This window comes from Gadus macrocephalus, chromosome 18 (assembly GCF_031168955.1).
Source record: "Gadus macrocephalus chromosome 18, ASM3116895v1".
Lineage (NCBI taxonomy): Eukaryota > Metazoa > Chordata > Actinopteri > Gadiformes > Gadidae > Gadus > Gadus macrocephalus.
The window spans coordinates 15,575,627-15,600,917 of NC_082399.1; the positions used below are offsets into that span (position 1 = coordinate 15,575,627).

The following is a 25,291-nucleotide window of genomic DNA, read 5'->3' on the forward strand; positions in this document are numbered from 1 at the left end:
CACGGCCCTGAACACAGACACACACACGGTCACACAACATAGATATATGGACAGCTACACAGGGAACAGACAGACGGCTAGACAGACAGACAGACAGACAGACAGACAGACAGACAGACAGACAGACAGACAGACAGACAGACAGACGGACGGACGGACGGCTGGACAGACAGACAGACAGACAGAGAACAGACAGACAGACAGACAGACAGACAGACAGACAGACAGACAGACAGACAGACAGACAGAGAACAGACAGACAGACAGAGAACAGACAGACAGACGGATGGACAGCCTGAGAGACAGCCTGAGAGACAGACAGAGAGACAGACAGACGGACAGACAGACAGACAGACAGGGAACAGGCAGACAGACGGTGTGCGTGGGCTCGTACCTCGTGTCTCTCCCCCTTGTTCTCGGTGAGCAGGATGATGGCGTCGGCCAGGGTGGTGGGCGTCACCTCCACCTGCTCAACCATCACCTGCCGGGAGCTGTACACCGCCAGGATGTGAGCCGGGTAGTCCTGGCCCCGCCACGCCCCCCCGCCCCCACTGCCGCTGCTCGCTGTGGGGCTGGACACTGCGCACACACACACGCACACACACACACATGAATATACACATTTTTATACAGACACACAAAAACATATATACCCAAGCACACACACACACATTTCCTAAGAACGCAATATTTAACAAATACACAAACGCACCAGATAAGCAATACACACACGTGTGTCTGTACACACAAACACACAAAAGTATAGTCGTACACATAAAGCACACACACACACACGCAAACTCTACATACAAATCTCCATACAAGCATACAAGAGGATAGATATAACCATGTATATTGTTTTGTGCAGCAGTACATGTGACAATATGCCCATATCTGGGTGTGGGCGGGGCCTCACCAGGAGTGGGTGGTCCTATAGAAGCATTCATCTGCCAGTGGTTGAAGGCGCAGCAGACCACGGCGTACTCCCCAGGCTCCAGCATCACGTCGCAGCCCACAAACTTCTTGACCGCTCGCTTGCTGTGGGCTAGCAGGCGGCCTAGCGTTAGCCTGTTGGCGCCGCCGAACGAGGCGCGGAACACCATGATGCACAGGTCCAGCAGGTGGCTGTCTGCTGTGTCCGAGCGCCTGGGGGGGGGGGGGGGGGGGGGGAGGGCTGGGTTAGCACGCTATGTAGCCGCTAAAGTAGCATCTGGGAGCAGGCAACGTAGCGGCTAGTTAAACTGACGATGCACATGCTAGCTGAGCAGCTAGTTCAGCTGCTAGGCAGACTCAGAGGAATGACTTAATGGTAACCGGGACAGGTGCTCTGCATGAATAAGACAAATCAATGAAGTACTTAAAATAAATACAAGCTTACGAAGTAATTCATTATCAAAATATGAATTAAATAAATGATGTGGGCTATATATTCAGAAAGATGGAATGTAGGAGACTTGGACCCCTGTGGCTCCCCCCACCCCCCCCTCCCCGTTGGTCCAGCCCTGATCACCTTAAACTGGTCTCCAAGTCTCCATCCACATCCTTAACAGAACTAGTGCGCTTACCCCCGGACTCAAGACTAACCTGTTCAGAGTTCACCTGGACTCTGCTCAGCCTCCCCCATCCCACACACTTATTGTATGTTGTTCCCCCTGGCACTTAAACAATAGTACTTAGCATTGTGTAGCATCTAATCCTAGCTATCTTTGTTGTATACGGGAAATGGGATAACCTTTCCCCGATTGTCAGCGCTTTGCCCCCTCTGTGAATATCTTTAGTGTACCAACAGCGATATATTGTTGTCTCTTCTTCTTCGGACAAATGTACTTATTGTAAGTCGCTTTGGATCAAAGTGTCTGCTAAATGCCCTGGATGTAAAACGTAATGCAAACGGATGTTGAATGTGCTCCAGTCTGGAGGTGTGGGGGGGGTCACCTGCTGCCCTCCTGGAACAGGGCCAGCTCCAGGGCGGTCCTCTCCAGCACGGTGAGGGCGGTGACGGTGATGGGCCCGCTGGCCCGGCTGGGGAAGCAGCCCTGCAGCCGCACCTCCTGCCAGTCCGAGTGGATCTTGCAGATGTCCACCGAGTCAAAGAACCTGCGGCGGGAAAACAACAGGGCTCGCGTTGACGTTCACATGGAGGACTCACATGTGGACCTGTGTTATCCTAAAGCCACTCCCAGGTCAGGCTGAGGAGCCTCAGAACATACCGTCTAAAAGACGCGTCATCACGTCTGGTCTTTTTTTCACAAGAGAAAGACAGAGAAGACAGAGGGACAGAGAGAGAGACAGAGAGACAGAGAGACAGAGAGAGAGAGAGAGAGAGAGAGAGAGGGAGCGGGAGAATGAAAGACAGAGAGTGGGAGACAGAGAGATATATTCAAGGCAACATGGTCTACTACACTACCAGGGGTCTTAGAACATCTCAAACCCAAAAGACCGTCACAGATTAGTGTCAGTCTCCTTGACAACAGATTCCTCAACAACAAAGCACCTCAAGAACAAGCCTCCCTGACAACAAGCCTTCTTCATAACCCATTTACTAAAGCTTTAGACAGAGAGAGAGACAAGCCCAGTGACAGTCAGACAGACAAGCGTATAGGCAGAGAGATAGAGAGACGGACAGGCTGACAGAAACATACACAGACAGACAAACATGCAGAGAAAGACACACACACAAAAACACGTGACCAGACAGACGGGTAGACCTACTTAATGAAGTCAGAGTACTCCATCCAGAACACTCCCTCGCTGCTGCCGTGAGCCATCAGCTCGCTTCGAAGGTGCTGCGGCCAATCAGACCACTCGTCCGACCAGCTCCCGTTCCACGAGAACCGCCCCCATGGGTTACGTAACCGTAGCAACCTGCAAGAGCCAGAGAGATGGAGAGAAGGGGGGCAAGGGGGAGAGAGACGAGGGATGGAAGAAGGAGTCAGGAAGGAAGAAAGCACGTGGTCAGGTGTTTTAAAATAACAAAGTAGTCCAAGTGACGCATTGTGTGCACGTCCAACGTGCTGAAGTAATGTTTACTCTAATCATTCTTTATCAAATGTGTTGATGCAATGTTTACTCTAAGATTTTTCTATCAAATGTGTTGATGTAATGATCAACTTTAATCATTCTTTATCAAATGTGTTGATGTAATGTCCAAGTCTTATCAACATTAATCAAATGCCGGCATTTCTTAATAGTGTAATGTATAACTTTATAAAACACACTAAACAATCCAGACACCAAGATGATGGCCAGGTCATGTGACCTGCATGTGTGTGTGGGGGACGGGGGGACGGGCGGTCACCTGTATCCCTGGACGTCCCGGACGTCCAAGATGGAGTAGGCGTGTCGCGGGCGCAGGCCCTTGGACTCGTAGACGACATCGTCCACCTTCATGTTGCCCCCGCCGCACGACGCGCCCATCAGGAACCTGACACACACACACACACACACACACACACACACACACACACACACACACACACACACACACACACACACACACACACACACACACACACACACACACACACACACACACACACACTGTTTAATGGTTGGAACATAACTTGATCACTTTAGGAAAGCACGAGGGGAGTGATAGAAGGGAACGGGAATAGGTCAGCATCTCCGTGCGTCGTAATGCATATTAAAGCATCCGAGTGCGTCTCAGTGAGTCTAATTTAGACGACTTCAAGTTTGGGATCGTGTCTTTCCTGCTGGAGCTATTTACTCGAGGGAAAAAGGCCCTTTCTTTCGTTTTTATTTTAGCACAAGTCTGTTTCAGCTTCCACCATTGTACACATATTGAAAGTCAGCGTAAGCTGCATTTTTTATCCAGTCTGTGTGTCCACACGGTAGCACCTCTGGCCACAGCGTATTACCTGCTTCTGACCGTGGTACAGCTTCCGTGATACACTTCCAGACAGTGAATCCTGTTGGATTCTGTTTAAGTTGGGTTACTTTGTAATGCCCCTAATGTGTAGAAATATTGACCAAACGATGGCTCTATTGTGGAGTATCTGTTGAATATCAAAGATCTTTCTTACAAGCGAAAAAACATGATCAAACTATATGAAGTGCTATTGAGATGTGTTGTTACTGAATCCACCATCACAGGAGGGAGGTGCTCTACATTACGCTGAGGTTCATAACTGGAACACTGTTGCCCGGGGAAACGTCTAGCGGCCAGCAACTGGGCGCTGGCTACAGACCTGTTTCAGTCCACCATATGGAACAGAGAAGAACTAACGGCTGATTAATAATACGTGGGGCCTCAAAATCGTTACCAAAATACTTCAACATAATATGATATATAATTATCGGATCATTTATATGACACTAAAATATGTATGGAATTTTGTGGTTTGCTTGAGGAGTCATCGTTTACTCGAGTACAGTTGGCACCACTCATTTACTCTATTCAATAAATAGAACTAGGAAGGCCGTCAGCCATCGGTGAGTGACAGCCGTCCGCCATCGGTGAGTGACAGCCGTCCGTCATCTGTGACTGACAGCCCTCCGTCATCTGTGACCGACAGCCCTCCGTCATCTGTGACCGACAGCCCTCCGTCATCTGTGAGTGACAGCCGTCAGCCATCGGTGAGTGACAGCCGTCCGCCATCGGTGAGTGACAGCCGTCCGCCATCGGTGAGTGACAGCCGTCCGTCATCTGTGACTGACAGCCGTCCGCCATCGGTGACTGACAGCCGTCCGCCATCGGTGACTGACAGCCGTCCGTCATCTGTGAGTGACAGCCCTCCATCATCTGTGAGTGACATGCTGTGACCCCCGTATAACGGCCAGCCCCTTCGTGATCGGCATGCCTTCTATTCAATTTGTATCGGACACGTCCTCACGTGGCATTGAAAGGGCGGGACAGAAGTTGAATCCTATCTTTATGCAAATTATAGCATTCGGCCAGGTGATTGGACAATTGACATTCGGAGTTCTATCGGAACCAACAGACTCCTGTTGATCTTAAGCAGTGCCACCGACCACCTGGTGAACTCCCACAAGCAGCCACCAGAGGGCCGTGAGTCACGCCACACCCTGTGAGACTTTATCTGGTCGGACCGGGCCTGAGACCACTGACATTTAAGACCGCTCTCCACTAATTTCTGACCAATCAGGGCCCCCTCCCGGATTGGTCAGGGGGAGCCAGCTCGGCAGTCATTCACATGCAGGCACACCGCGTTAGCACAGCTCCACCACAGGGGCACGATGCAACACGGAGGGAGGGAGACGTTCTGATCGCTCTCTCTTCAACTGATCCCACCTACAGCGTCTTTAAGGGGCTCAAAGTCAGTCGACAAGGTTCAAACTCAAGTCTGTCTCAGGTCAAGCCTGCCCCCTCACCCAGCCTCCTTGGAGCTCAGCATTTTGGCCCAGATGAGGTCTGTGTCGATGGCCTCCTCGCGGGGGTTGGTGGAGCTGACCTGCAGCATGAGGGAGTCGCAGGGGGCCCCGGTCAGCGTGGCCAGGCCCTCGATGGCCCGCCCCGCCTGCAGGGCGTAGTACGACCCGTGGAGCTTGGCCAGCGCCTTCTCGATCAGAGCCACCCACAGCTGCTTCCTCTGGGCCTGCGGAGGACACAGCCGTCACTCCACTGGTCGGGCGTACCGGTGGAACCGGTTATACTGGGGTGCCGCCGCGTGCCGCCCCTCCTACCTGAGAGAAGAGCAGGTAGCCGTAGTCGTCGCAGGGCAGCATGTCGTCCACCAGGACCGTGGTCCAGGTGCCGTCCTTGCACAGCCTCACCTGGTAGGCCCCCTGCGGACACAGGCTGCGCGTGATCATGACCCGCTCCACCAGCTCGGGACGCTCCGCCAGCACCGCCAGGGCACTCAGGAACCTGGAGGGAGGGGGGGCAGAGAGGAGGGAGAGCTTACACACACACACGGACATCCAGAGAGGACGGAGAGCTTACACACACACACACACACACACACATAAGGACATGCAGAGAGGACGGAGAGCTTACACACACATATACGGACATCCAGAGAGGACGTAGGGGGAGGAAGGAGAAGAAGGGGGGAGAGAGAGAACGGGTGAGGGAGAGAGAGGGAGGGGGGAGAGAGAGAACGGGTGAGGGAGAGAGAGGGAGGGGGGAGATAGGGAACGGGTGAGGGAGAGAGAGGGAGGGGGGAGAGAGAGAACGGGTGAGGGAGAGAGAGGGAGGGGGGAGATAGCGAACGGGTGAGGGAGAGAGAGGGAGGGGGGAGATAGGGAACGGGTGAGGGAGAGGGGAGATAGGGAACGGGTGAGGGAGAGAGGGAGGGGGAAGAGGAGTGATCTACCTCGCCCACCTCCTCCCTATCTATACACCCCAATGGGCTCCTCGCTCCCCCCCACCAGGTGAGAACACTGCGGAGGGCCCTCTGGGGGAGGGGCCCTCTTGGGGAGGGGCCCTGTAGTGCAGGGGCCTGAAGGGCGATGGACCTATCTCCCTGACCCCATTCACACAAGACCCCTCCGGCCCCCCGAGGCACAGCTCAAAGCCGCGTCTCGTTGAAGTGTGTGTCCTCACCAGCAGTTTCCCAGCAGGCCTTGTAGGATGTCGGAGGGGCGGGGCGTCCGGAACACAGACCACTTCACTCCTCTGTCCTTGAAGTTGCTGCAGTTGATCTCGTGGGGGCGGAGCCACTTTTTGATTCGCTGCTGGACGCTGTCACTCTCAGGGAAGCCCACTGAGCTCGGACCGGGGGGGAAGCTGTCGTCCACAAAGTTCACCACGTTCTGGTGGAGAGACAGAGGGACGATATGAATATGGAGGACACACACACACACACACACACACACACACACACACACACACACACACACACACACACACACACACACACACACACACACACACACACACACACACACACACACACACACACACACACACACACAGGGAGCATGCTAGCAGTTAGCCAGCCCAGCTGTGAGGATCCAGTCAGTCCCTGGGCCTCATCACACTGCGCCTCAGTGCCCCTGGCACCGGGAGCCAACATGGCCGCCGCTGGCCTGGGCAGATCCACTAAAGAGGGCATTTAAGGGATCAAGATACGCTATCCGACACCCAGAGCTGCCCTGGAACCGCCTGGAGCAGAACCACCAGGCCCTGGTCCGGGTGTCGGACTGGACCCGGTCCAGGACAGCGAGGGGAGGCAGATTGATCATTGTACCCATGAATAAATAAACAGGACCCCTGTATGAAGGAACCTAATCCTGTGTCCTTGGCACACACAGTGCTACCAGTGCCAGGCTAACAGGACTCCAGACTACACACTGGCTAGCCATTGCTGGGTGGTGCTCTGGGACTTAAGTCCCCTGGAGCCAAATGGACCACTACGTTTGGAATAGATTGGGAAGAGCTCAAGCTCTGTTCATCTCTACAGACCTCCCTGCTATTTGCTCTCCATTCATTTCTCTATGTCTTGCCATTTCTCTCTTTATAGTCTTAACAAATGGCTCTCTATCTCTCTCTCTCTCTCTCTCTCTCCAGTCTGTCCGAATGTCTCTCTCCCGCTCTCTCTCGCTGGAAGAAGTCGATGCCGGTTGTCTTCGCTACAGCAGGGAAGATAATTGCTGCAGCTCTCAGGCTAAAAATACAGCAGCCTCAAGTTCACCTCACACACACACACACACACACACACACACACACACACACACACACACACACACACACACACACACACACACACACACACACACACACACACACACACACACACACACACACACACACACACGATGGGGTGCTACCCTGCGGGTGTGTTTATGAGGAGGAGGAAAGAGGGGTCTCTCTCTCTCTCTCTCTCTCTCTCTCCCACCCAGCCTAGATATTGATAAGCGATGCTGGGGGATCATCCAGGTTCATCGCTCGTCGTATATTGTAAACGCACCGTGAATTCTAATCCATATGATGAGTACTATAAAGCGCCATACCGTCAGTAATGGATTATGGAGGTGAAGGAGCGTCTATAGATCTACAAACTTAGCATTTTACAATACTTCTGCAATAGGAAGGAGCAGTGTAGTGTTTGAATGCATATAATTCCATATGTGTATATATATATATACATACACAAATTATAAATTACATAGGACAACATCATCTTTCCTATCCTTACCATCCTGGGATCAAATCTCCCTGTCATGTTCTGAGAACCAATCAGGGGTCAGCAGTAGACGACGGGGAATGGCTGTGTAGAGTAACTTGAGAACGACGCCACAGAAACACCGCCACTAATACTGATCTGCTAATATGAAGGATGCCATCTATCTTCCAGCCGAGCGGCAGAGAGTGACAGACCACTGGGTTGCCAAGGGCAACAGTAGAACCGTCGCCAAACTGCCGAGAGTCAGGCCAATGAGAAGCTCGAACAAGACAGGGTGACCTCCCTGACCCCGCCCCCGTGGGTCTCCTCGTGGGTCAAAGGTCCTCACAGAGATCACTGGATCAATCTATAGCTACATATAAGCCTTTCATTAACGCCGTCTCTCTTTAGCCTTCAAACTGCTGAGAGAGAGTTCATCGTTTTTGACCTGAATTATAATCATTAGACTATTATTTTTTTAAGCTGCACTTAATGAAAGTTTTTCCTTCGGATCGGATGAGATGTCATCAGGTGGGGCCGAGGCAGTGAGGTGGGGAGTCTACACAGGGTCATCTTCAGCTGAGGACGCCGTCTACACCACCGACCGCTGCTCCTCCTGTGCGTGGGACATGCTCTCCCTATGGGTTCACCTTCCTGCTCTCAAAACAACTCGCCGGCTAAGAGAAGCTCCAGCTGGGGATTACGGCTAACACAGGCTATGCTAACTAAAGCAAACATCCGTAAACAGCTTCTCTTGGCAGGCTGTCGCAGACAGACAGGTCGAGAGGGCGGGCGAACCGCCAACCTCTTCAAAGAGACCGGCTACGACGCCTTAAGCATGCGTGTGAGGACACATTGTACAACATTCTCAGGGTGATGTAATTTTAGAATTAATATGCCGTTGCAGGTGTGCCAAAACCCTGCAGGTGTGCAGTATTTGGAAGGTTGTTCTTGCAAAATGTCTGCGCTAGATACTTTGTTTGTTTGACTTTTTCTATTTGTATATGTTGCTGTGCCCAGGTTCTGTGTTGTGAGCAGTTCTTCCTCACCAGCTAAACCAAACAGCTATTTCCCCTCGCTATTGGATCCTGGTTGCATCATGTATCAAAGTTCCTGGGCTCACCACTACACTAACTTAGGCTCAAGGAGGCTAAAGGGAGGGAGTCAGGCAGCAACGTTCTGTTTCTGTTTACAGTCTGCTACCAAATGTGGGGGGAAAGCTAACGATCTGTATTCTGTCTAATAAAAAGATTATGATTTATGACACGATATTAGCCATTTACCGACTATGGAGTCAGTAGACATAGGTAATAGTACTGCTGATCCCAGGATTAACCATCAAAGAAAGAGTTCAGAAGCCTGGCGCCTTATCACTCTTGTGGGACTTCAAAAACTGGGAATCCGTCATATTATTAAACCCTCAGGTTCACGATATTCTCAATCATCTCCAAGAAACATGACTGAACTCATGTGAGTGAACACCTCCTCCCCTCGTCTCATGGAGACCCTCTCCCACCAAGCCCATCGGGGCAGTGGTCCCGGCTTGGAGAGGGGTCATGCGCCAAACCTTCATCTTCAGAACGGGGCCCACGAGCACACAACACGCATCACGCCGGGGGGGAAAGACAACGCGTTCAAAGAGTCGGGCGTTCACGTTGCCATGACGACGGCGCCCCTTACCTCCTGACAGAAGCTGACGATGTTCTCCCAGAGCTCCTTGGCCTCGCCCTCGTCGTTGCGCCGCCGCGCCTCCACGTGCATGCTCTCCCGCCTCTTCAGCGGCTTGGCCACCTTGCGCAGCGTCAGGTACTGCTGCGGCGTGTGGCACGCCACACAGTTCTTGGCGGGGCCGGCGTTCAGCAGCGTGCAGGCCGGACACGCCCACTGCCCCGCCTTCTCCAGAGAGGAGGAGGAGGAGGAGGAGGCGGCGGCAGGGGGGAAGGCGCGGGCCTGTTTCCGTGCCTTGTGCCCGGAGGTGGCGTTGGAGCAGGAGCAGGCCGAGCCGCCGGCCCCCGTCGGGGGTCCGTGGAGCGGGCAGCAGCGCGGGGCCCCGGCCTCGCGGTCCACGAAGCCGTGCAGCTTGGAGGAGCCGCAGGCCGAGCACTGCGCCGCCCCGGTGGGGTTGTGGAGGGTGCACTTGGAGCAGGCCCAGGTGCTGAAGTCCGGGCTGGAGGGGCTGGCCGGGGTGAAGCGCACCGCCTCGCAGCCCACCAGGTCGATGAGGTCGGCGCCCGCCCGCGAGCCGCGGCACCCCTCGCACTTGGACGCCCCGCCGGGGTTGGGCAGCGCGCAGCCGGGGCACTTCCAGGTGGAGGACGAAGAGGTGGAGGAGGAGGAGGAGGTGGAGGAGGATGAGTGGGGGAGGGGGTCTCCCTCCTCCAGCACGCTGAGCCTCTTGCCCGGGTAGGGGGGCTCCTGGGGCTGGGCCTGGGGTTTGGGTTTGGTCCGCAGCTGGGGGCAGGGCTGGGGGGGCGCCGTGGCGGCTAAGGGGGAGGTGGGGCTGGGGGAGCCGCCGGGGTTGGGGGGCCGCCCCGTGGGGGGCACCTCCCTCCGGCTGCGCGGCACGGGGTTGTTCTGGAGGGACGAGAAGGGGGTGAAGGGGGAGGCGAGGGCCTGGGGGGAGGGGCGGGGGGGCTCCGGGGCTTCACAGGGCGGGGGGGCCGGCGGGGGGGAGTCGTCCGTGAGGTCTATGAGCAGCGGGGCGGCGGGCGGGACGGGGAAGCCCAGCAGCAGGGGGGTGTGGACCTCCGGGACCACCAGTGCCTCGGGGGGGATCTTGGGCAGGGAGAGCTTGCGGGGGCCGCCGCACGCCGAGCACGACAGCGCCACCGCCGTGTTGTGCAGCGTGCAGCGCGGACACGCCCAGCCGGCGCCCTGCGCCCCCCCGCCCGCCTCCCCGCCGCCCTCGGCCCGCCGCGCCGCCGCCACCGCCGCCTCCTGCTGCTTGGGGGGCGGGGGCTGCTGCCCGCGGGGCTCCAGCAGGACGGGGACCGGGGCGGAGGGCTCCACCGCCGCCGGGGGCAGCACGCCGTTCACCACCACCGCGGGGGCGGTGGGGGAGAGGGAGGGGTTGACGGGGGGCGGAGGGGGGGCGGTGGCGGGCGGGGCGGGGGCGGGCCAGGGGCCGAAGCCGCACACGGAGCAGGCCCCGGAGCCCGGGGGGTTCTTCAGGGTGCAGCGGGGGCAGGCCCAGCGCGGCTCCTCGCCGCTGCTCAGCCGCAGGATGTGGTTCAGGTCGGGCTTCTGGCGCGGCGCCTCGCAGATGGAGCAGCGGGGGGCTCCGCCCGCGTTCAGGAAGGTGCAGCGACCGCAGGACCACTCGCTGCCCTGCACCACCGTCGCCATGGAGCCCGGGGAGTGGGAGTGGCTAGACAAGAGGGGGGAGGGGTTACTAAACATTATCTCTCTCCGTTTAGAAGGCATTGTTCGGTGCTGACATTTGTTAATATACAAAATTACTAATATATATATGCCTATATAATATACTGATATTTGATATCATCTATGTATAGTCCTCATTTAAAAAAACATGAACTCTATCCACCATAGAAAAGGTGCAGGTTTTTGATGTTGCATAACACCCTTATTAACAAGAACAGAGCTGAGCCTGCTGGCCCCACTTTAAAGATGAATTTGAAGATATTTAACTAATTTTAATGTAATGTAAATATCCTGTGACTAACCCTTTGATACCGACTCTACCGATTTTACAAGCATGTAAAGAAATCATTTAGAAAACGACTACATCTCAATTGTGACCCCAGATCCCAGTGAAGGAAGGACAGACGACGTGATAGAGACAGACAGAATCGAGACACACAAAGCTAGAGAACAATGGAGGAACTGGAGACAACGCACCCCACGGGGAGAATCAAGAGAGAGCAAGACAGAGAGCGAGAGAGTGAGAGAGAGAGTGAGAGCGAGAGCGAGTGAGAGAGAGAGAAACAGAGCAAGAGAGAGAGAAACAGAGCAAGAGAGAGAGAGAGAGAGCGAGAGAGAAAGCGCAAGTGAGAGAGAAAGCGCGAGCGAGAGAGCGAGACAGAGAGCAAGACAGAGCGCGAGGCAGAGAGCGAGACAGAGCGCGAGACAGAGGGCCAGACAGAGAGAGAAATTAAGAGAGAGAGAGAGAGACAGAGAGTGGGACGGAGCAGAAGAGAGAGCGAGACAGAGCCAGAGAGAGCGAGAGAGACAGAGCCAGAGAGAGGGCGAGACAGAGCAGGAGAGAGAGAGATTAGTGAGTGCAGGGAGTTCAGGTCTGCCTCCTGGGTTTACGAGGGCAGTACAGTCAGGGACTAGAGGAGGAGCAGAGGGGAGAGGAGAGCAGGGTGGGGGAGAGGAGAGAGGCGAGGGCAGGAGATAAGTGGAGGGGGGATGATAGAGGAGAGAAGAGGAAACAAGAGAGGTCGGAAGAGAGAGGAGAAGGGAACATTAGAGGAGGAGAGGAAAGGAGGCCTTAGTCGAGACTACAGCAGGTCAAATAGAGGTTGCATCAATCAAAACCTAAGACAGCTCTTCTAAAAAATGATGATTCCCCATGACAAATTTACATTATTAAACATTCCCATAAATTCACAATGATTTCAAAGTACCAAAATACATTAAAAGAAATTTAAAAAAAAGGAAAGACTTTCTTTGCCGGAGCTCTCTTGCCATTCCTACAACTCATCAGCCAATGGTAACGAGGCCAAGACAACTGTGACAACTGGATCTGCAAACACAGGGTTTCTGTTCTGCAGAGCAGCCTGCCAGCTAACCCTTAGCCCTGCCATATATCTGTTCAAACCACCCCTTTCTCTAAGAGATTACCAAAAAAGAAACTATTACTAGACTATAACTAGGTAACCAACAAGCTAGCTCAGCCAACAAAAATAATAGCTACCTATCTAACTTAGTAGCTACCAAATAACCTACCTACCGAACTAGTAAGCCAACTAACTCATTATTAAGAAGCTAACTACCTAGCTATCTAGCCAATTAGCTAGATATTTAGTAAGTCAACTAGCTAGCTACATATATAGCTGAACTACCTAGCTTGCTTGTTGGCTACCTAACTAGCTAGGGAGACAACAAACCAGCTACCCAAATAACTAGCAAACCAACACATTCTTCACTGTGCATCAGTGAAGAAATCTTTTAATGCTGAATCAACCCAAGGGCCACAGAAAGGTGTCACACACACACACACACACACACACACACACACACACACACACACACACACACACACACACACACACACACACACACACACACACACACACACACACCCCCCCCCCCCCCCCCCCCCTCCTCTGGGTCCTAAGCTCCACTTTGTATCCCCGTGCTGTGCCTGCTGCATACAGACTTTATGCCCGGATAATTGCCCTGAGTTCAATTCCGTTAAAGCCTTTCTAAACGGGCAAGGCACAAGGACCCTGGAGAGAACTCTCCAAGACCTCCTCTACTCCTCTGTCCTCCCCCTGAGAGGTGAAGGGGGCAAGAGAGAGCATGAGAGCGAACTAGTCTCAATGTGATGTTGCATGTTGTGTGTGTCTCTTTGTGTGGCAAGTCATTAGGGAGGCCTTTGCCAGGGCATCGGATACAGCCAATCATGGAATTACATGGCCAACAAAGTGAGGCAGGGCTTCCTCCGTCCCTGCTTGACCCTGTAATACCCCCTCCGTCAGCCCCCCGGGGCAGGGCAGTGCAGGGTTGGAGAGGAGCTCACCTACACTCAGAAGCATCCATATCTTTTTTATTTTTTTCAGTTAGCACAATCACAGTGGGGATTGCAACTGGCAAGGCTGGCAGCCAGTTCAATGAAAGCAATATGTTAACAGATTATTTTATGGTGGTTTAGGATGTGTTGAATATTGGTTCTCATATTTGATTGGATGCAACCCTAAGCTAAATTACAATTGTTATCTAGTATTAAACATAAAGGAAGTCCTTTATTATTCATAGCTGCATAGAATATCAATTTCTATGTTGATGACTCACTGCAGAAATTCCCATGGTACCCATCTGAACTGGCCTTCGAAACCCAGGCCAGAAGGAATGTAATGGTTGCAGGAAACTAGTTTGCTTAAGTATGCTCAACACTGGACCAGTATTAATGGTACAGGAACCAGTCACTTTATGTTTTGAGTCTGAACATTTGATAATGAAATAGGGTCTGGTCATAGTAATAACATCTCAAAACATCCTTTATATTACAATGTGCACAGTCAGACCAGCAAACAGACAGAAAGGGTATATTAAGGCTAGATAGTGGTAGGGGTGGGAAAAATTATCGATTCTTCGATGCATCGCGATATTCTCTAGAACGATTCCTTCTCGATGCAGATAAATTAATAATCGGAATTTCTACAATAAAAAATAAAATGTTGTTTTATTTTTATTATTTGTTTGCCTGCTTCAACATTCTGTTCACCAGAGAGGGATTTTTGTAATTTTTAAATTATTTCAATTATGTTCAGTGTTTATTGGCCAATCTGATTTGTCTTGACACGATTGAGATTCAGGCTACGCATAGCATGCATGCAAACTCACAGCCTGACACAAGAACTCCTTCTAATTCAAGAGCAGCATTTTCTTTAATGACATAGAAAAGAAAGAATTAAAAAAGTGAAGAAAACTGAACCCTATTTTTTACATACTACCATATTGTGTTGTAATGCAAGCTGCAATGGTTATTGCATTGTTCATAGAAAGTCATATTTGTGGCAAAAGCTTTTTCTCTAATAAAATATTAGATAAGGTATTTCATCTGTTGATGTCTTTAATGATCATTACAAAAGTAGGAAGTGATTAGCAAAATCTGAGTAGCAAACTCAGATGTATAGATATTTTTTTAAATTACGCATGGAAATGTACATAAAAATGATTTGTTGCACCTCACGATTCGATTCGATTTTTTTTTTTTAGATTATGAGGTTAGTGATTCGATTCTAAAACGATTATCGATGCATCGATAATCGTTTTAGAATCGAATCGTTAACCTCATAATTGAAAAAAAAAATATCGAATCGAATCGTGAGGTGCCAAGAGATTCCCATCCCTAGATAATGGCATGCTCTCAGAAGTCAGGAAGCCTTCATACATAAACTGGAATTTTTGGCATGTGACTACAGTTTACGAGTTAGAGATGTTGCAAGGACATCTTTTCCGTTCTGTTTGTTTTTCCTACAACTTTTGTGCTCGAGTCATCCAGTTCTGGGAATGTGAGTGGAGCCAACCCCGAGAACACACTGAGCTCCACCATATCAAATCATCTCATTAATTCTTAATGTTCTGTTTTCACAAGGAAGACATCCTCACTGAGAACCACACCAGCTGTTGTTGACGCATCTTTCCGGGGATAACACTAATAAATCTTTGGCAGATGAACCATGTTTACCTGATCCACACAAGCACTGCTTACACTGGTGAGTGAATCCATATGCATACAAACCTAGCCACATGCTACCTAGCATGGCTCAGCTAACGTCGGTACACCAAGAGTTTAGCCGTGAACCGACCTGAGAGCGCATGCCACCTAGCATGGCTAAGCTTAAGCCGCTACGCCCAGGGATCAGCCAGGGAAGAAAGAACACCATACATCAACAGAGCAGTGGGTGAGGGAGTACGGGGTCAGTCCAAACCCATCCAGGAAGTTCACAACCCCATCTTGTTAGGTCATATAGAGATATATACAAATACAGATGTATATCGTTAAACGTAGGCTATTTATTTAGAAAGGGAGATAGATGGTGAGTGATAGCTGCAGAGATAGATAGGAAAGATTAATAAGGTATAAATTAAAGTATAGATAGTTAACAGGGTTCAAATTAACACATGCCACCAGCGATCTAACCATTTTGCATTTGGTTAGATGCAGGCTTACATATAAAAACCAATGGTTGGCCAGTAAATGTTTCCCTTCTGGCAGGTAAAAAGACTAAAATCAAATTTGGACCCTGAGGAAGACAGATGGCGATGGCTAGTGACAGGTGTCAGGCAAAAAAGTGAGTCTACCTGGGGGTGAAAAGGTCTGTGCCATTCCTCTCTACAGTACACATTTACCCATCCACCGGTCAATGTCCCTGACATGATGTGACAGCCCAGCACACAGGATGCTGAGATCTGCCTTTATATCTACAAGATCCTACCCGTCATCATCATCCAAGTCATCCCACCTTCATTGCAGAGGGGAGGACAACCAGTCCGTTCAGCTTAACCCCATAACACACACAAACGTGGACTTGCACGCTAGCACCTGGTCAGGCTGGTGCCAATACACAACAGCCTCGTACTACCATCCTAAACTGGCCGGGGCCCCTTCCGTCTCTGCACCAGAGTGGCACTGCATCAGTCTGGCTGCGAGTCGGTTGATAGTGTTTTTCAAAAACAATCATAGGACTAACCAAGGGGAGGGAATTGTGCCAAAGTGTTGCAGTCTATGGAGCAATGGAAAACGATTATTCTGAGATGGACTAACGATGTTAAAAGATTAACATAAATCTGCACAGAAGGCTTTTCTCAGATAATACATTTTTGCTTTACTTCCAAACGGATTCGGTGAAGCGAGTTGGTTATTCAATATGATTGGCTCAAGTTTTTTGAGCAACTTAAGACAGCAAAATCATATTTTGGGTTCATCAATTGCTGCCCGGTCAAGGCCAGACTGATCATTGCAAAACGCTAACTGGATGATCTTGTTAGGCCAACAGTTCACTGACTGAACCCTTCAGAATGAAGTGTAGATATGTCAATTAGGATGAGTATGGCTCAGGCTTGGCTGGAGGTTGGCGCGGGGGCTGCCTGATTATCTTCAAGTTCGCAGTGCTAGCGACAGTGGCATGGGTCCTGGTTCCCATCGTCGATGCCATACTGCAGTCTGAGGGAACGGCTGCATAATGTGTTGCGCTAGCGGCTGGTGTAGCTAGCTGGCAGAAGACGTTTGCTGGTGGTAGTTGGACTCGCAGGTGTGAGCCATTAGGGTTGGGCAAGGTAGTGTATACCAGGGTATTTAGAAATAGAAGGTAGGATCTTCAATACAGTCAAAAATATAGATTCTCCTCTTTCTATTAAACTTTTATCCAACATCTTAAGAAAATTTGTTTTTTATGTTGATATGCATTTAAGCCAGGTTTTGAAGTAGGTTATAAAAGGAAATGGTCCTAAAGATATTCCACAGATATAAACCCTCTAAATACAGCTATCTGACACTGTGAACTAAGACTTGATCCTAGTATGAGTGTGTGTGTCTCGCTGTGTTTACCTGCCCAGGAGACGGGCAAAAGCTCTCCTCTCTATAGAGCCATTGTTTGGTCAGTATTTCTACACAATCAGGGCATTGTAAAGTACTGTGCCCTTAATAGCCAAACTGAAAACACAATTCAACTGATTACGTCTCATCTTAGAAATTGTCTTCCGCTAACTTAACAGTCAAGAGCAAGTAAAAAAAGTGTGGCCAGTGGCACTCCAGTGTGGGTTTAACGCACATGGACTGAGGACATATTGAACTGACCCGATTTTGAAATTTGAACCGTGTATACAGTTGTTTTTTTGGTATTTCTTGCATCCCTAGTCTGCCACCACCAGCTGCACATCATCTCTATTCACCCACTGATGTGTCCATAACCGCTGCGGGAACAAGTGTCATTGGTTCCTCTACCTAGGATCAATGGTCCAGCAAAACTTGTTTAACAAGGCAGATAGACTATTAGCATAGCGTTAGCTATATTATAAAAACACACAGCATTGTCTAATATGCTGATTTACAAGATATGTCTGCATATCTAGCCCAGCCATCGGCCAACGTCAGCCATCTACAGACGTCGGCCAGCCATAAACCGACACCATCGATGACTGACGTTGACTGACTATGGCCCAGTCAGCCATTGACCGACGTCAGCCATAGTCAGTCAACATCGGCCAATGTTAGCCATCGGCTGAGGCGCGCCTGGCACACTGTGGGCCTCCAGAGGAGAGACTCAAGGGTACGGTTACAGGCTCCAACTGCCAGGGTGTCACCGGCCGATCAAGTAGCAGAGCTGGGGATCCCTCCACACTCCTCCGGCACTCGTGTTCCTTCTCAGAGGTAAACCCTGGTGGATAGCATTTCACTGCCCAGCTCGACTGGTTCATCATCAAGCCAAGTGGAATAGAATGTAGTTGCATGGCCATTTATCATCGCGCGACCTCATAGAGGCATCACCGGCGCAATAGGCACATGCTTTGGGGAGTCATGAAGCTTGACTTCATGCTTACTACATTATAATAACCCAATCAAACCTAATATAGAGGCCTACCATATCAGAAAGTCATGACAGAAATCAGTGGCAAGAGAAAACAATAAATACAAGAGAACTTTTGCTCCATGAGGAGATGTATTTCATGAGTTTTAATGAATAGGCCACATATAAAAAACCTAACCATTTAGACCAACAGTGGAACAGGCAGGTCAAGTGGTGCCTGGTTAATTCTGAAAAGCCAATGGTGTCCGAGCTGGGAAGAAAGGCATCCCGGTCGGGTTTCAACGGTGTATGACGGCTCTAGCCTGCAAATACAATCAGTTTAACCAATCCCAAGCAGGAATATTTGTGAAAGTTACCATGGCAACTCTATATTTTGTAGGACATTTTATGTTTCTCACATACGTTAATCATATTATTAGGGTTAGGGTTATGGGCCCCGTTTAAGCGTTCATTTTTGACCGATATGTTTTAATCTCTAAATGTAAATTGAATGAAATTGTCAGTTTATTTACCGTTCTACACTGTTGCAGACTTGGCAGCTTTGGTGGTTAATAAACTGAGGATTCGTGAATTCGACATTCACCTACGACCTGTATGTGAAAAGTTTACAATAATTGTACTTACTTTAGACTTCAAGATGTCATTTTTTTACCCTTTTTAACTAAATGCTGCCAATTCTACACACTATACCTTAAATATCCATGTGTTATGTTTAAAGTTGGTTCTCTTCTATGGTTGGTCTTATCATATGGATCCGACACGCCCCTTACTTCAACTTGCTTTGGTTACCGTTTATGGTATTTATTTGTATTTATATTTAATTTAAAGACGTGAATGCATGAATAGTTGATTATTTGATCGAGCTGGGGACTCAGAGTACTTGGAAGCGTCGGCTTTGGTTAAAGCTCTACCACATACTGCAATAGCAGTGATACTATCCTGTTTCTACACATTTCATCACCAACATTTGACATCGTATTCAACCCATGGTCTCTTTTCTTCTCTCAAATAATTTAACATGTGAGCCTTGATGTTATAGCGGACATACCCTGCCCCTCCAGACTCTCTTCTGCACACTCCTCCCCATCAATAACATCACTGCACTAACATCGTTGTTCCACCAAATACGGAAACGTAACCTTGGGGAAATAAAAGGGTTCAAAACAAGAACGTCCACGTTGTAAGAGGTAAATGAGGCCAGTCCTTAGCCAGACAAGCTGCATTTTATTTACACAAACAAATGTGTCGCCCTGCACTGTACAACTGAGAGCCCACACAAAGAACCCTTTCAAACATAAGTACACTTGACTCAAAGCAGCTGAGGGCCAGTCTTTATGTTGGGAGGAGGGAGGGGGAACACACATCTCCAAAGCAAGGACATAAGGAGCGCCTTGTTGACAACGTCGTCATGTGTCCAAATGATGCAATCGCTGGGGCTCCGGGCTCCCCGGTTCCAGAGAGGAACGATTGTCAGCAGCGATGACTCAACGGTGGAGGGTTCCTGAATCTAGGCCGAGCAGAAGAACACATGACCGCCAATCCAGGCTACCAAGGAGACTCAGAAAGGGAGAGCGAGTGAGACGGACTCAGACAGAGAGAACAGTGACTCAGAAAGAGAGCCAGAGGGAGGGCCTGCTTCTAACCATTACTTCATAGTTGATTTATTGTAAGAAAATGTATTTCTGATGACATTAAGAATTTGGTCTAAATGTCCTTAATAATAGCAAATACTCATCACAAGATACAAGATAATCAATGCTGCTGCAGCCCCAGTGTGCACATTGGTTCTGACCCCTAGATGTCCCCACACACTCCTATACCTGGTTCATATTTCACCATGGGTCCTGGGGGATCTTCCTCCCTCTCTTGATGTGGGGCAACGTTGGGGATGTGTGAACGTTTCACCAGAGTTAACGGCCAAGCTGGGTTACAGCGTGGCAGCCCACAGGAGAGAGGGACCAGGACGGAGAAAGGCTGGATGGAGAGGGCTATGCTAAGGGGGTTTACACCTACCCGATAGTGGGCCCCGATGGTGCCCGATGGCTTAATCAGCAGCTATCGTTATAACATCGGCAAATAGCGTGGTTGCATCGGGAAACACTGTTACTCTTCCCGGGAACATCGTTAGACAACGGGAAGAAACGGGAAGAAATGCTCAATCATCGGGCAACATCGGCAAAGAACGAACATGTTTGTTAATTTTGGGTCTATCGGGGTAGAATCGGTGTTGCTATGGGCTAATCGGCTATAATCGGGAATAGAACGGGAGTATAACGTAAGACATCACAAGTCGTTCGGGAATTTTCCTGGGCACATCGGCTATATTCGTTAATCTTCCGCGCTTTATCGTGTTTTATCGTCTTTATATCGGCAACCTCAACACACGAAAGACCCTCGAGAACCCTCGACAAATAACGATTGTGAGTGACCAGATTGCGTTAAGGAAGACCCTCAATCTGCCACTTGGGTATAAATAGGGGGTGATGGATGGATGTCCTACTTTTATAATTACAGGGGTACTTCGCCCATTTAGAACCGGCGTTCTATTATTATAAAATCGCTATTGTAATATAAATAAATATCAGTCTAAACCAGTCTTCCCTTTGCCTTCTACCGAAATGACGCCAAATGACGCCAAACGCGTCATTTGACGTGTTTGGCGTCATTCGAAATGACGCCAAACGCGTCATTTGACGTGTTTGGCGTCATTCGAAATGACGTCAAATGACGCCAAACGCACTTCGGGTGTCTTCCCTGGCATAAATCGTTATGTTATCGTTATAACATCGGGTATGTGTAAATGCTACCCCGATAAATTGACCCGATCATACATTTTTAGCCCGATGTCACCCGAATCACCCCGACTTCCACATCGGTGGTCCATCGGCCATTAGCGGCCATTAGCGGGATGGTGTAAACGGGGCATAGCAGCTGATTGACTATATGAAAACACAGTATCATCACAGCCCTGGTCGGGCGGCCTTATCAACTGGGATCACCAAACGTGCCCAGGTGTTGGTCATTTCATAGAAATCCATTTTCAAAGTAAATATTTGTATTATTTCCTAAGACTACATTTTGGGACTATAATAAGGTCTACATTTGTACTGCTGGGTTTGACGCTAGTCTATGCTGAGATGTTGCCTGATGCTGCCCAATGCTCCTCTCAGGCATGTGCTGTCACCCCCCATTTGTCCTTAGAGAGATGCTCTTCTCAATTTTATGCTGATGGCAGCGTTATACTGCCGTGTGTCACCTCTTTTGCCGGCCATTGAAATCTTGCAAAATACTTTTGTGGTCCAAAATACCCTAGTTCAGCAGAAACTTTTTCTCAATGAACCAAGTACCTAGTACCAAGCTGGTGTTTACCAACTCCATAATAGAGTTTTTAGTCCATTAGTCTTTAGGGTTTGTTTTTTAGGTAACTAGGGTGTTTTGTTTATGCTGCTGCCTGTTTGGGCCAGGTCTTCCTGGAAAAAGAGATTCTTGAATCTCAATGGGACTCGCCCGGTTAAATAAAAGATCAATCCAAACAAGTCAATGTTGTTGCTGCCGACAAGTACAATGTCAGCTGGGCGTTTCCACAGGTAAAGCAGGTGACTCAACAGATGATCTGATAACACCCAGTGTCATCATCAATACTGCGAATTAGTGTGACAAACACAAAAAAGTAAAAAAAAATACAATCTCACAATACTTTATTCTACAGATCGACAGTGGGGTACCCACTTCAACAATATTCCTGACAGTAATGTTCTGATTAATCTTTCCCCCCCGTCTCCATAGGGATGGCGAAATCAGATCACCACAAACTAGGTCTGCCTTGCTTTTCTGACTAACGGCACAGAAGGTTTGCATCGCCGCCATCTGCAGAGATTTTGTCAGGTAAATTAATTCGGGAGGCGTGCGTTTGTTTGTTTACTCTGCGATCACGAGGTCAGAGGTCGGACCACCCGGCCAAAAATCGACTCCGTTTGATACATCATGCTGGGCCGAGCTGGCTATGGTGGTCTGATTTGGGGAGAACGGGCTGGTTTCAGAACAACCAACTACTCTAAAACCAGCGCGCAGAGAGCCATGCTGGAGGCTAAGTGTAGCCTCAGTGCGTCGGCTGGGGAAACAGGGGGGGATTGGAATGCCCCCATTTGTGTTGTAAAGGGTCCGTTTCATCCAAAAACAGTACCATCAGGTAGCCATAAATCCACCCAGCTGGTGCTCTGGTTTCTATTAAGGCTGCTTTATGGATGATTTGAGAGTTGTCGCGAAAGAAAGAGCTGCAAGATCAAATAAAGAAACACTTGCTCACTCTGCGCTCCCTGCCTACGTTTCTCTGCCATTCAGGGATGTTGCTTTTTCACACCTTTGCTTGCAAGATAGACTCCCCAAACCAGTCAGTGAAGAGATGTACACTCATACACTTAACATATTGTCCCAGCACATGTCACTGACACTCATTAATTACGCTGATGGTTGGCTTGGGCTTTTCTCACAAGATACCATTAAATTACGTCCCTCACCTACAGCACCTTAAGACCCACGCACTGGGCCGCTCGCCCCTATAACTGTTCTGTGTAGCTCTAAATATCACAGGTAGAGAGTTAATTGCCTGACATTTACTAGGACCAGAATTCCACTGTGTGCCTGGTGAGGTCCCTCCAGAAGCACTTCAGAATGCCACCGAACCAGTGTTCAACGGACAACACATTTACTAAAGGCTGGGCCACCGCCGCATAGCCGTCTGCCGACTATTCGCATGATACATTGCTAGGACATGCTATGACACATCACAGGCCTGTATGGACAGAGGGAGCTCCGCCTCCAGCACTCCCTGTTGCCGTGGAAACGGTATCTCTAACAAGCCCAACGGTTTCCCTTGAACTCTCAGTACAATTCATTTCCTTTTAGTGCAGGCAGAAACTGGGATGGAAAACCTGTGACTGAGACACAGCGAGTGATTTGAACTCTAGTTTAAGAAGAAATAGGTGGACGGACATGTAATCAAATCAAACGGACGCATAAGAAAAGTAAATTGGTCATTCCCTTTAAATCCAAAAGCCAACACCTAATATCACATGTAGGGAAAATAATCCCTTGCCGAGTGTGTGGCCCTCATGAGGACCCAGGGGTCGGTGTAACAAACAGGGCAGAGGCTAAAACACCGTCCCACCCACCAGAAACCCTGCTGAGGGTAAGCTCACAGCTCCTGGTCGTTTCCAGATCTCATGCGGTCACATCTGGCCGGGCCTTGCCTGAACCCATTAGCTTCGCGCTGCAATGTGCGTGTCTGACAGCTCCAAAGAGCATGGCAGGAAGAGTGGTGCACGCATACACTGAGCGCATGCACTCAAACACGCACGCACGCACACACACACATTTTCATGTGCTTGCATGGGTGTGTGTCTGGGTGTCTGCCAGGATGCAGGAAAATGTCTGCCTGTGTCTGACAGACCAACTGAGGGAGGGACACACGGACAGGAAGACAAGTTACGATGTTGCCATGAGCCACCGTATGATTGGAGAAGGGGCAGTCGCTCTGTTGCCATGGTGACGGGAACGCAGAGGAAGAGGGCTTCCCGGAACAACAAAAGACAATTTTGAAGCAGACCTCTACCGACAGAGGAAGCTCCGCCTCCAACACACCCGGTTACTATGGAAGCGCTATCTTTAACAAGCCCCAATGTTTTCCCTTGAAATCTCAACCACAAGTCTGTAAATAGGTGACTATAATTTGATACAGGACAAGTCTTGTACAGTAAAGAAACCTTTCATCACCATAAGGGTCTCCTAAGCCTGATCGCTGAGCTAATCTGTAAGTAAGGGAGTATCATCAGGGTGTGCATGAGTCCAGAACTCCTGGAAGCAGCTTAGCTCCAGTAAGGGAGTATCATCACGGTGTGCATGAGTCCAGAACTCCCGGAAGCAGCTTAGCTCCAGTGGGAGTGGGAATGTTTTCGATAAGGCAGATATTTCAACTTCAGAACCATCTACTCATGTAATTTTAGGAATAGTGGACACACATTGTTTATACTTTCATACATTTACGAGAAATTAAGGCATTCATATCGGCCTTCACATGACCTGCTACCCCACCATGCATAAGTAAATAAAATGAAGAATAAGGAGAGCAGCCAATCAATCAAAGATAGGGTGGGGAATGCAGAGTGATGGCAGCTCAGGCAAAATGGGAGCAGTGGCTGGGAGAGAGGATCAATACGGAGCTACAGCGAGGTCCACAGTGACTGGGCTGACGGGCTGAATGTACTCCGGCGGGTCGATAAACACACTGCCCACTTCCCGCTCGGAGGAGCGCCTCGTGGGGATAACACACTAAGCACACACCACTGACTCCGACACGCCTCTACACACATGACCCCTAAAGGACAAATACATATTTTTTCATAAACCAGAATAACCACTTTATCAGTTGCTGTTGAGAAGCTGGGCTGTGCAGCAGAAAACATGTTGGGTCGATTTTGCTTGAATGATTTGAGTGTTCTCCGCCTCACTCTTCAGCAGCTGCTGAAGGACTCAAAGTCAAATGTAAGTGTGGTGGAGTGTGGTGAGAGTGGTCTGTCGCCATGTGTCGGGAACAGCTCAGGAAGTCATAAGCCGACTCATGGCTCTGCCGACTCTAAAAGGTTAACATTTCATCACATCCTGGACCCGGGTTGTTCGCACAGAATTTTCAATTAACAGTGAACGTTTTTACACTGCCAAAAATGCCCGTCTACACTGACCGAGGTAATAAACCGGCATGATTTCGCACCCCAATTTACCCTCTCGGACCTTTCACATATTGGGGGTTTCATTTTCATGTAAATTAGATTAGATGGCTTTTCGGTTCCAGGGGCGTGACTTGGATAGAGCCGTTGCTGTGTTGTCTCTTCAACAGAGACAACGCAGCGATAAACATGGAAGTTCTAACAGGAGGGACGGCGAATTACAGGGGTTACGTATAGAGCTGCTGACCATCATGGGAGAGAA

At 49.7% G+C, this 25,291-nt stretch overlaps 1 protein-coding gene across 2 annotated transcripts in view; it reads right to left on the reverse strand.

The window, feature by feature from the left end:
* Positions 1-25,291, reverse strand: part of capn15 (calpain 15) — a 34,398-nt gene that overhangs the window by 2,649 nt on the left and 6,458 nt on the right. For both annotated transcript variants that reach the window (XM_060037145.1, XM_060037144.1), the window contains exons 2-11: positions 9,768-11,454; positions 6,527-6,735; positions 5,665-5,848; positions 5,353-5,576; positions 3,299-3,424; positions 2,713-2,865; positions 1,936-2,097; positions 917-1,146; positions 395-579; positions 1-7 (exon numbers count right to left, since the gene is read on the reverse strand). The exon at positions 1-7 is cut by the window's left edge and continues 172 nt beyond it. In XM_060037145.1, coding sequence (XP_059893128.1) covers positions 1-7; positions 395-579; positions 917-1,146; positions 1,936-2,097; positions 2,713-2,865; positions 3,299-3,424; positions 5,353-5,576; positions 5,665-5,848; positions 6,527-6,735; positions 9,768-11,432 — 3,145 coding nt within the window. In that variant the 5' untranslated portion in view covers positions 11,433-11,454. The remainder of the gene's footprint in view (positions 8-394; positions 580-916; positions 1,147-1,935; positions 2,098-2,712; positions 2,866-3,298; positions 3,425-5,352; positions 5,577-5,664; positions 5,849-6,526; positions 6,736-9,767; positions 11,455-25,291) is intronic.